The sequence below is a fragment of the Pezoporus flaviventris genome, unplaced genomic scaffold, assembly GCF_033815535.1.
Source record: "Pezoporus flaviventris isolate CSIRO_AGI_PZ_B2104156 unplaced genomic scaffold, CSIRO_AGI_Pfla_v1 ptg000007l, whole genome shotgun sequence".
Classification (NCBI taxonomy): domain Eukaryota; kingdom Metazoa; phylum Chordata; class Aves; order Psittaciformes; family Psittacidae; genus Pezoporus; species Pezoporus flaviventris.
In genome coordinates, this window is record NW_026892555.1 from 3,516,045 (window position 1) to 3,529,025 (window position 12,981).

The 12,981-nt window shown below is 42.7% G+C and overlaps 2 protein-coding genes across 26 annotated transcripts in view; one reads left to right on the top strand and one right to left on the bottom strand.

The window, feature by feature from the left end:
- Positions 1-12,981, bottom strand: part of DENND3 (DENN domain containing 3) — a 410,308-nt gene that overhangs the window by 222,671 nt on the left and 174,656 nt on the right. The window lies entirely within an intron of this gene.
- PTK2 (protein tyrosine kinase 2) overlaps positions 1-12,981 on the top strand; it is a 201,502-nt gene that overhangs the window by 108,037 nt on the left and 80,484 nt on the right. For all 25 annotated transcript variants that reach the window (XM_061447653.1, XM_061447654.1, XM_061447661.1 and 22 more), the window contains one exon: positions 12,087-12,166. In XM_061447653.1, coding sequence (XP_061303637.1) covers positions 12,087-12,166 — 80 coding nt within the window. The remainder of the gene's footprint in view (positions 1-12,086; positions 12,167-12,981) is intronic.

Sequence of the window (12,981 nt, forward strand, 5' to 3'; positions counted from 1 at the left end):
CCAGCCTTCAGCTGTGTCCTGATGTATTGTATGGCCACATCTGAACCAAAGTGAACTCTAATCCCCTCCTCAAAACCTTAACCGTGAAGTACACAGGATTCCTGAGTTAAAAACACTGTCAGTTCATGTTTGTCAGTAACCTTTTGCATTTGTCCTTGTGGGTTGTTTTGTACATCTCAGAAGAATGCAGATCTGTGTCTTCTCCATGAATTTTGTCCATTTCTGAAGAGGAAACAAGCATAGAGGTCCAAAGGAGAATTAAAGAATCAGAGTTTTCAAGTAATGAAAATCAGACTTCATGTTTCTCTTGTACTTTGGGGGACGATTTCCAGTTGCTTTCAATAAGCGTTGGTGACATTCATTGAGGGTGTCTTCCCTTCCCTGTGTTCCATTGATATGGCTGTTGGGAGGTGGAAATAAGGGCGACAGGCTTCTCTCTTTTGCCTTAGTGGCTGAGTGAGGAAGGAAAGCCATATCTCACATCAAGATAGAGCTTTGAAAAACACTCATATAATGAGAATCAGACGTAAGCTACTTGAATTGCCTTCCTTTTATCGTGGGACAAGAGCCCGCACACATTTATCCTTCAATAACATGTTAGCCTCCAGTAATTGGAGATGGTTTATCCCTTGATGAAAAGGGAGTAAGCATCTGTATAGGGGGGTGGAGAGGGGGAACCCGGCTCTTGGCATCAGCTGTTCCATTGTCACTGTCCTTGTGCTTCAAACAGGGACTCTTAAAGTAATTTGGGGGGGTGTTTATTGGATACCAAAGAGCAAGAAAAGGGTGTTTTTATCAGTGTAAAATCCTTCTTTACGCTGCCTTATTTAGCATGCAATGTGGAGCTGCCCTGGATGTGCACGTATATATGTACACACACATATATACACATATATATATGTATATGTGTATAAGCATGTATGTATATATATACACACACACATACATATATAATAAAGGAGAACATAGGACTGGGCCATGTTTTGGATTTACTATTTAAAACAAGTCAAAGTTTGTGTAATGCACAGCAGAAAGAATTGCAAACAGAGAGGATGGTCTCAAAGTTAGGGCAGATCAATGATGCTCCACACAAAATGAGCTGAATTCTGTGCCACAGGGATTCTGTGTTTCACCAGACAGGTTCATTTTCATAAGAACACTGTTTTTAGAAGGAAAAGAGGAAAAAAGTGATACCGGTTTTCATTTAAAATAGGAAAAATAACAGGAAAATGCTCTAAGGAAAGAGACCTTGTGTCTGTGGGCAAATGGCACTTTTCTGCTCTGTCTTGGTGTTGTCTGTAAAGATAATGTCAGCACTTTAAAAGCATTTTCTGATATGAAAATTCTTTTATATTGTGGCAGATAAATGCATTTATTTTTATAACACTGTCCCCAACACATAGGAGATTTTAAGTGCAGGCAATTACTGTAGTAACTTAATGAGTAAAGTTTTCTAAGGCTTCGGTGTATGAGATATAATTTGAAGTCAGGCTGGGAATTATGCTCTTCAGCCTAATTAAATAACAGCACCTCTTCTACCCTAATAAAACTAGGAGACCTAAAGCGAATGACTTTGACAGGAAGAGCTTTGAAGGGAATCGAGGACACAGGGAGAACAGTTGGCATCCTTCCTGATGGCGCAGCCTGTTGCACACAGAAAGCGAACCAAGGAAGAGTTCATGATTGACTCATAAACTGTGTCCTGCAGGGAAGCGGTAACACATGTAGGAATTGCAGCTGCTTATAAAGATATCTACATATGTATTTAAAACATGATCAATTTATAAATCAAAGTGAAGGTCATCTGCTTCTCACAGCTTGCAGAAGTTAATAGAAGTGAGATATCCTTTATGGAGTTTGGTTTCTGGCTGAAATCACACCACCTCATAAAGTACTCATTATTCAACTAAAGGTTTTACGCTCTCAAAACCATGCTGGCATTGTTGTTATTGAGGTTGCTTTTTCTGTAATTGTGCAGCTCCTTTGATATCTTCCAAGTGTTCTGTGTCAAATGCCTGCTTTCTGCTAGCAGTGCTGTATGATAGGAATGTAAAGCCTACTCCTGTTCCTAAATACCCCTGAAACAGTCAGCCAAGCTCAGGCCAAAGCAAAAGCTGGCTGCTTTGATTTAGAGCTTCCACCTGTCAGTAGGGGTAGTGAGAATAGTGGATGTGAGCTTTCTTGCAGTCATCTATGAATCAATCTTCATTCAACATGTGAAATGTAAAATGCTCAGGACACGTTTCCATGCACGGATGCATGGATATGGCTTTGTTAGTAATCTTGAACAAAATGTCATTCTAATCACTATATTAGGTTGTAAATCACATGCATCAGGCCTAAAATAAGGTAGGCTTACGTTGGTGCTTGGCCTCATTTGTCCTGGAAAAGCAAAACTCTGTCGGAGAGGGTAAGTATAAAATTAGCAGTTAGTAAGGCACGCTTAGTAGGTTGAGTATTCTATGGCTCCCAAGAGTATAGTCCTACTTTAGGGAAGATCTGAGAGGCAGCAGTGCCTATTGCAGTGGCATCTGGAGATCAGCCCACTCGGACAGAAGGGATCATTTTTAGTCATTCTGTCCCTAACAATGCCTCGTCACAAGTTGATTTCCCCCCACCCCATCCCTAATGCCCTTATTATTAACAGAGGAGCTTCCAAAATTAGGTAGAGATGTCAAAGATCACCTCTAGATAATAGAGAGTCTGTGACCTTGGATGATGAAGGGGAGGAGCAGCTGAGGGCAGATGGCAAATGAATGTTATCCTGATACTGAATCTGTGCTTTTAACTCAGCTACAAGAGGCCCAAGCCTTAATTTTCCCTAATGTAGACTTCTACAATAAGTAATATTATCAGATGGGTAAATAGGGGAGGGAACACAAACCTGTTTCCCTTCTGTGTATGTTTAAAAAAGCCACCATTATGATCATTAAGGTGGCTCCTAAAAATATTGATGACATTAGAGGCATGCTTTGGGCTTTTGTGCATATGGTACTTTGTTCAAAGCAGATGAGGCACAGATCTGAGGGTTAATTTTGTATAGGATTTGTGCTGCATGGTGTGGGTTGGAACCCTGTTCTTTCAGGCTGATTATTCTGATTCTGTAATGGAGAAAACTCAGTGTCCTGTGGGAACTTGCTGTTGGTAAACGAGGGTGGGCTCTGCTTTGAAGAGATGGAGGAGCTATCTCCTTTTGGAGTTTGGTGATGCAGATATAAGCAGTTATATTGGGTGACCTATGAAAGGTGTCTGCTCATAGCAGGGGGGCTGGAACTAGATGATCTTTATGGTCCTTTCCAAACCATTCCATGACTGTTCCTCATTGACTGGATGATGTGTCTGTCCCAGGGTGCACTACAGTGTTTCTGTGGTGCATTTAATGCTACAAGAACAATTACAGCAGAAACCACAGAATGTTTTAGATGATGATGTCTGTAGGGTACCACACAAGAGCTGTGCCATGGATTGTGGTGAACTTCATGTGGTACCTGCTCCAGGTGTGGAACAAAAGAGGAGAGTTTTCACAGTGAGAATTAGCCACTGGAATAATCACTGCAGGGAAGTGGTGATTCCCAGCGCTGGGCAGTTAAGATTGAGCTGCATAGGGTGCTGGGACATCTAATCCGGGTCATGCTTTGCCTAGAAAGGTTGGCCCAGATGATCCTTGAGATCCCTTCCAACCTTGAGGTCCCTTCCATGAACCACATGCAGTCTGAACTGCAGAGTACCCTGAACACAGAGCAACAACGTTCATTTTTAATGTGGAATTGTGGGGAAAACAGATGCGGTCTGTGCTTCAGTCATGGTCTCAATCACGTAAGTAGTTGTTGAAGATAAGTTTTTCCAATACGTACATTGAGGATTTCTGGACTTCTATGGACAGTAAGTGAATTATTATTGCAGGCACAGGAAGGTTAAGAAGAAGGTTGTGTTTGTTACTATAAATGCCACTAAATGAGCAGCAATACAACATTTCTGAATATAAAAAACACCTAAAATATCTGGGTAGAAGAAACTGATAAGGAGAGAACGATGTAATGGGACTTTTTGTTGTCCATGCTTCGTTAAACTGTTATAATTGCAATTCTTATCCTACTTACTCAATGGAGAAGGCATTTTGTTTCTTTGTCTGCCTATCTAAATATCTTGTGATTTCTTTTGGTTCTGCACTTAACTCTTTAGGGGGTACTTCATCACCCAAGTGCTGTTTAAATGCAGCTTTCAAAGCAATGCCACTTGGGAACTAAAATCAAGGAGGACTCAGTTGTGTAAGTAGGTCATAGACATTGAAAGTGAAGCAAGAGAAATTGATGACTTATTTTTACATGTCCTCCTGAAAATTGGGGATTCTCCTATGGGAAATGGCAGGGTAACATGAAATGAGCCAGGAAAGCCAGTGCAGTGGCTGGTTATTGGTACTCACCCTGTTTGAGGCATCATTTCATACTGCCATCGCTCAAGAATTTACACCGTAGTTAACACTTTAAACCAAAACTCAGTGGAAAGTTTGGTGATTTTATGTCATAATTTCTAAGGATATACTCAAAATTAAACCTAAAATACGTATTTTAAGACACATCAGAGTGGGTTTAGCTCTTAAAGCCCCAAACTCTGGGAAGACGCTCAGTACGAAGCTCAGGATTGTTTTACTCTTGTTCTTAGTAAAGAAATCCCCCTGTAGCTTGGTGGCTTTATGCACTTCAAGGCACTTGTCAGCCTGAGAGAGCCTTTTCCTGGAATACTGCAGCTGCAGGGGAAGCTCGTGTGCAGGAAACTGCAGCAGATGGCTCCTGAAAGCAGCAGCTGGTACATGAAATCCAAAGCCTGTGATAGATTTCTGCTTAAATCATGTGTGCTAGTGCAGGGCTTGTCTCTGCTTTCTCCAGCCTCACAAACACGGGCTGGCCTCTGTCTCCAGTTCTTGTTTGAAATTATACCAGCTGGAATTTGCTGGCCATTTATAGAGGAAAGCGCCCATTATTTCCCAGTGAATTTGAGGAAGTTTGATGTTTCACCATCAGTCATTTGCCCGTTCAAGTAGAAAACCAAATACGTTAAAAGTCTGACCTCAGAAAGGAAAGTGGGCTTTTGTTTCGGTGCCTGTCTTCCTGGTGGAAAAAGCTTGGTTCAAGGTTCAGTGTTCCTCCTTTCTTTTGTTGTGATTTAAGAGCATCTTGGAACTTTTGATGCTCAAAAGGCCAGAGACATGGCAGGGATTTTTGTTCTAACTGGTGAATAGTGGTCAAAAAATCAATGGAAGCAATAGGTGAGAATACAAAGTAAATAACCAAGTGAATTCTCACTGAGTATCAGGGCGTTTATATGCCAGGGAATCTGTTATGCTGCATGCCTAAATTCTTGTTGGCTTTAAGTACTCTGCTGCCTTTTCTAAACATGGATTCAGTGCACACAGGCAGTATCTGTTGGGGGGGACTGACAATTTTCTTTCACTTTTTATTTTACCAGAGCATGGAGAAGACTCCTTTTTCCTACCTCTTAGAGGTGCTGTTATAGTTGGCATTCATGTTTTCCACACAGTGCATCCCTTCCTTGTAGACTGTATGAAGTTGTTGTGACCAAGAAGTTAACTGCAAATGTGAAGCCTACTTGAATTCTTCCTTGCCAGCCTGTGAACAAGCAAATGCAAGTGCCAGTCCTGGGTCGGGGCAGTCCCAAGCACAAACACAGGCTGGGCAGAGAATGGATTGAGAGCAGCCCTGAGGAGAAGGACTTGGGGGTGTTGGGTGATGGGAAGCTCCCCGTGACCAAGAAACGTGCACTTGCAGCACAGAAAGACAACTGTGTGCTGGGCTGCATCACCAGCAGCTCAGGGAGGGGATCCTGCCCCTCTGCTGTGCTCTGGGGAGACCCCCCTGCAGTCCTGATCCAGCTCTGGGGCAGCAGCACAAGAGGGACATGGAGCTGTTGGAGGGAGCGCAGAGGAGGCCATGGAGATGCTGCGAGGGCTGGAGCAGCTCTGCTCTGGAGCCAGGCTGAGAGAGCTGGGCTGGGTCAGCCTGGAGAAGAGAAGGCTCCTGAAGGGGAGACCTTAGAGCAGCTCCAGTGCCTCAAGGGGCTGCAGGAAACCTGGAGAGGGGCTTTGGACAAGGGCCTGTAGGGACAGGCCAAGGGGAACAGCTTTAACCTGCCAGAGGGGAGACTGAGATGAGCTCTTATGCAGAAGCTCTTCTCTGTGAGGGTGCTGAGGTGCTGGCACAGGGTGCCCAGAGAAGCTGTGGCTGTCCCATCCCTGGCAGTGTTCAAGGCCAGGCTGGACACAGGGGCTTGGAGCACGTGGAAGCTCTCCCAGGATCTGGTCTGCGGGGGGAGGCTTCCTCAGGCTTTGGTCAGGGGTTGTGTCCCTGCCACAACTTTAAATCTGATTTCAACTCGTTACATTTACCAGAGCAAATCCTAGGGAAAACCTGAAATCACCACCACAATTTGCAGGAGAAATGATTTTTGCCTCTGTCTTCCCTTATGCTGTTTTCCAGTGTATTTTTTTTCTTCAAGTGCAGATAAGCACATTATGCTAAAGTGCCAAATTGGATAAGTAAGTGGGAGCTAGAGTGTTGCAAGCAACATAAACCAAAGTGATTCACTTCAGATGCAATAGTCAGGGGTTTTGATTGCTACCAAATAAAAAGTATGTAGGCTTTCAGCAGTAAAACACTTGAACTCATAATCCTGGTGTAAATCTTGAGTGTTGCCATGTTAATCTTTAAGCATTTTTGTTGCTAAAGCATTGTAACCATGAAGTACAAGATGACTGAAGGCTTCATGGAGTCTTCATCATTGAAGAGCATCTGGTCTCTAGTATGTAGTGTAAGTGAAGTAAGGCCACACAGGTCTAGAAGGAATGCCTGGAAGCCTTTGTTGGGTTGGTGGAAATCAGGTTCCTTCTCTGGCTGGTTGGGTTTTTTGGGGTGGCTTTTTCAAAGGTAGGTTTGTGTGGCGAGTTGATGCAGCGTGCTCTTGCGAACTAGGTAACATTAAGGTATATTAAATAGCATCCTGCAATTGTCTGGTTTAGCTTTTGGAGCGATCGCATTCTGAACAATTAAAATGGGGAGCAGACTAAAAGCAGAGGCACTTGATCTGTGTGAAGAGTATATAAATATATATATTTTGATTATATATATATCTTGGTGCTGTACTCTTCAACCTTCTTTGAGACATTGCAGACTGTTAACTGAATCATAGAATAGTTAGGGTTGGAAAGGACCTTAAGATCATCCAGTTCCAACCCCCCTGCCATGGGCAGGGACACCTCACACTAAACCATGTCACCCAAGGCTCTGTCCGCCCTGGCCTTGAACACTGCCAGGGATGGAGCATTTGCAGCCTCCCTGGGCAACCCCTTCCAGTGCCTCACCACCCTAACAGGAAAGAATTTCCTCCTTATATCCAATCTAAACTTCCCCTGTTTAAGTTTTAACCTGTTGCCCCTTGTCCTGTCACTACAGTCCCTAATGAAGAGTCCCTCCCCAGCATCCTCATAGGCCCCCTTCAGATTCTGGAAGGCTGCTATGTTCCACCAAGGAGGGCAGTTCTGCACTATAACATGAGCTTACAGATAACAGTGTCTCCAAAATGCATAGAACAGGATTCATCCTTCCTTTTGACACAGAATCCCAGACTGGTTTGGGTTGGAAGGGACCTTAAAGCTCATCCAGTTCTAACTCCCTGCCACGGGGAAGGACACCTTCCACTAGAGCAGCTTGCTCCAAGCCCCTGTGTCCAACCTGGCCTTGAACACTGCCAGGGATGGGGCAGCCACAGCTTCTCTGGGCACCCTGTGCCAGCACCTCAGCACCCTCATAATAAAGAATCTTCTTCTAAATCCACAGTGTATGGAAATACCTGGTAAAATTCTTTAGGTTTGTCAGAGTTTCATTTCCCTGTCTTTGTATGTATATAGGCTTTAGACTCTTAAAGAGAGGGCCTTCTGTCTCTTAGACAAAAATTAGTCTCATTTCTCTCATTTAAGTATTAACAATAATAATAATGAAAGTAATAATTGAGCAAACACAAAAGACTTGGGGGAAAACTATTCAATAGCTTGTGGCAATGCATTTAATTACCATGAAATTATCTCTTGTGTCTCTTCCATTTCAGATCTGCTCGGGCTTTTTCCTAAGGAGGTTTTGCAGCTTGTGCTGAACCTCTTGCAAAACTCTTATCTCATCTTCGCACGAGCCTCAGTTCATGCATTGATCTAATGCCATCTCAAAGAGAATAGTCAAGAAAAATTAAAGGTGATAAGAGAAGTTTGCATTAGTATTCTGGGAGCAGATATTGAATCTGCTTTCCCCCCCCTCTGTAGACTTAAATGAAATGTAAAGAAGAATGTGTGCAGACAGGTTTCTGAGAGAAGGAAGATAAAATGCATTAATTCCATCCATTCGTTACCTTTGCCATCCGTAATAGGATACTGCTCAACCTAGCTAGACCACAAGATTATGGCCAGAGGCTTCCTCAAGCTTATAATCTCTTTGTATAGCTTCCAGTATTTAAATACAGCAATAAATAGGTGTATATAATGTACCTGCAGTGCTTTATGAAAATCCAGTGCAGCTGGTTTTGATGAGAGGATATCAGGACTGATTTTGTGAACACTGCTGTTAGTTACTTGTGGACACTGGATACGGGATATTTTTTCCCATGTTTTCTTATTTCTAATCCTATTTCATAGGTGGATAAAATCATTTTTATCCCCCTCCTCAGGTTGAGTAACAGTGAATGAGAAAGACCTAAAACTCCCCATCCCAGTACCAAGGAACTTCAGATACACACACAAGGGAGTCTCTGTTGATTGAACTGTGTCATGTGTATTTACTTTACTCCACCTTTATGATGTATCTGTGTTTGTCCGTCTCTTTTGGACTGGGATGGGCAAAACCACCCTTTCTGGTGCTTGTCACACTACCCAAGTTGTGCGCTCGAGTCAGCAGCCGTCTGCTTGCAGCGTTGTGGTAAAAACACCTCACTGTTGTCTTGCAAAGAAGCTGAGATTTTTCACAACACTTATTTTTTCTCCCAAATCGTTGGAGTGGGGAATGTTTAAAACTCTCACAGTCGAGTTCTGGTGCCTGTGGTTGCAGAGTCAAACTGGGCAAATGTGACTGCAATCTGTGAACGCTCACAAGCCAGAGGGCAAGAGGAAAGCACCCCCAGCCTGTAAATGTTTGAGTAATGTTGCTTATTTATTTATGGGTAAGTAGTTACTTGAGGCTAGCAGCATTTTGAAACATGTTTGCATGAAACTGAAGATGCTCTTCAGCTGTTTATTTTAATAAATGAAGTAATTCAGTACTGGGATCTACAAGGCAATGAGCTGTGAAGAGAAATTAATACATACAAATATTGTATTCTGTGATGCTGGATTTGTTCATGATAGTCTACTGGCCTCAAATGAGTGTTGCTTCTGCAAGGGAGAATTTTATATGTGAAGATTGGAAAAACACTTTGATACACTCAGTTCTTTTTCATGTCTAAATACCTGAAGGAATAGGTCGATAACACGAGGCAGGCTAGCTAATGCTACAGCCTCCTGTCAGGCAGTTGTAGGTAGTGATAAGGTCCCCCCTGAGCCTTCTTTTCTCCAGACTAAACCCCCCCAGGTCCCTCCCTCAGCAGTTCCCCATCACACTTGTGCTCCAGGCCCTGCACCAGCTCCGTTGCCCTTCTCCAGCACCTCAATGTCTTGCTTGTAGTGAGGGGTCCAGAACTGAAAACAGGATTCAAGGAGCAGCCTCACCAGTGCCCAGTGCAGGGGCACAATCACTGCCCTGGTCCTGCTGCCTCACTGGTGCTGATACAGGCCAGGATGCTGGGGGCTTCTTGGCTGCCTGGGCACAAGCTGCTCGTGTTCAGCAGCCCTCAGGTCCTTTTCCACTTGCAGCTTTCCAGCCACTCTGCCCCAGGCCTGGAGCATTGCATGGGGTTGTTGTGACCCGAGTGCAGGACCCGGCACTGAGCATTGCCGTAGCTTATGCAATTGGTCTCGGCCCATGGATCCATATCCATGGTAGGTACTGTGGATACACAGTATGTGTGGTCATACAGCTGACAGTTCTGTCTGATCTATGCATGATTGTTCATAAATTATTTCATACATAAGATGCCTCGTCCATTAGAGCAGTGACTTTACCTGGCTAACACACGCAGGACTCTGCACTTAGGGGCTTTCATGGTTTTGAATGAAAATACAGAGTCAAAACGTCTTGCTGGAAGATGCATCTCAGTTTATATCATTTGCACCCTTTGTATTTACCAGATAAAGAGTCTGGGGCTGGGGAGCTTTTTTATTAACCTTTAATTAGCTCAAACCTCATACACGTTACCAGAAAAACTCAACCAAAATGGGGGTTTAACATGAGAAGCTGGTTTTGGTTGGGGTTTTTGTGTCTTCTGATGTGAGCATAATGAAGAAAAGTACTAATTCTCTGTATTTTGTGTATTACTACCATGGGAACGCTAAATTACTATTTCCATAGTGTATACAGATAGCAAACCACATGATGGTGAAGGGCAATTATTCCTTCTCCTGTCTCTCTCATTAGTATTGGTAGGAGTTGAATTGAGAAGTGTTAAAAGCGTGCTGTATGAGTTCAAATCCAGAAGCTTTGTCCTGACGTTGCAGCTATGTAATAATTAATATTTTCACTCTTGCACAGTTTATCACATCTTTCTTTCATATCTGTCAATAGCACATTCATTTTTTACATCCACTTCATATCTAGGAGGGACTCTGTATTTGTTGCTGGATCCAGCTGGCACACTGATGAGGGAATCCTGTGGTGCACGCTCATGTGTTCCTGGGAGGATGCTGACTGGAGAGGACCTCCAGCTGCTGAATCTGCTGCTGCACCTCCTTATCTTTTCAGTTATGGATTTCATAGCAGTAGCAGTTTGAAACAGTTTTCCTTACAACTTGTCATCCCTCCAAAACCCCGTTTTGTGAGGTGTATTGCTTTCATGCCATATAATCTCCTCTTTGATCTCCAAGTCAGTCATGTGGGGTTTTGTGATGCTTCAGGATTTTCTGCAGCTTCAGGATCTTAGGATCTCAATAGCAAGTTTATGATTCCATAAGATAGAGGATAACATGAGGCATTAAAAGAAAAGTTGTACTTCTATAGAGATATGTCCCTGGTAAACATGTGTTGCTCGGAAGACAGGATTTGCAGGGTTAAGTTCTTCAGCACTCATTCTGTTCTCATTTATTGTCTCTTTGGGTTAGTAACTGTATAAATTACTTCAGTTTACTTTCAGTGGTCAAAGTGTTAGTAAAAAAGTAGGATTTCTGCCTATATCAATGTTACTAAATGAAACATGTTCAGGATGAAGCTTTGACCCACCATAATCCGTCTTGTGGAATGCTTGGCATGCTCTGTGGCACAGCTGGGGGACAATGCATGCCAGCTGTGGTCCAAGTATGCCGGTTTGACCCTACCATCCTCTGCAGGAGGGATGACCATTTGGCTTCCTCTTGGTCAGAGCACACTCCTTGGCCTGTTTTATTTCCTACTGTAGAGGGTCACCATCTAGTTTCACTCCTTTCTTCTTCGTGCTCGTTCAGACACTATTTTAAATCAGTATATATTATGATTTTCACATGCAACTTTTTACTTCCTGCAGTTTCTGTTTTCACAGTATGGATGGACGTGCATGGACAATTGTCCATTCTATCTGCATGATTTTAGATGTGCCTACAGAATAAAAAGCTCCTGACCAAGGTGGTTCAAAAACACAGCATACGTTCCTGTATCTTGACTGCAGATGCAACCATCTGCTCAGCCTCCTGTGATGGTTTTGATTGTACTTAATAAAACACAGATAATATTGATGTAGATAAGGAAGTTTTTTAATCAAGTTCATTGCAGTCAAAATGGATTTCTTGGAGAAGCTCAGGTCATTTGTGGAGAATATGAACATAACTTGTGTTGTCTCTTCATGCACTGTGAAGAGTGAATCCAAAGAGCTAACCAGAAGACGTGTGTATTCTGAAGTTGTTTGGGCAGTGTTTCAGTCTGTATTGGCATTGATCTCCCTGTGACACATACCTGCTTCTTTTGCTGTAGGTGAAAAATGACTATATGTTAGAAATAGCAGATCAAGTGGACCAGGAAATTGCTTTGAAACTAGGCTGCCTTGAAATCCGGTAAGCTCATCGTTTCATTTATTATTTAACATGTTTCTGACTGAATATACACATTAATTTTGGAACTGCTTAGAGTTGATCAATGTCTGACCAATACAGTTGAATAAAGCACTCCTTTTGCAGCAAAGTAGGTTGAAGAAAAGCAGAATTGACTGTGTTGTAACTGATTCCTGATGATAAAATTAACGTTAATTCTGACATGTTAATTTATTACATTTTGATACTGCCTTTTGGGTGAATTCTTCATCCGAATAATTCAAAGACCTCTACAGTGAAGTATATTTAAAAGAATAAGAAATCTGTGGTGTTATTTAGCAAATAGTCTTGTCGTTGTGCCTGCTAAAGGATGTAATTAAAGAGAAATGCTGCTACCTTTCCTCTGCGCATTTCCTCAAGTGTTACTCTGCTGTTTTCAAATGATTACATCTTGAAGGATGCTTTGTGGTGGTTTTGGTACTGCTGTCAACTGTGTGTAGACAGCTGGAAAATAAAATAAAGATGTATTTATCAGATGAAGAGATCCTTGAGCTGGTTCCCAGCGCAGCTTCTGAAATGCATGTTTGGGGGGTTTGCTAATTTATGGAGAATTTCCAGCCTGAAACGTTTGCTTTGGTTCTACTGTTGTCTCACACAGGGAGGTTAGGGATGGAAGAAGTAAAATTGATAAGAAATTGATGTAAACTTGTTACCAGAGAGTAAAAGTGTCCTTTGAACAGTTCTTCCTTAACTAAAACACAATTTAGGCTTATGAAACTTCCCAGATATCACAGGAGAGCCTGCTGTCTGCTGGTAGCCCCAGAGAAAACAAAGCTTCT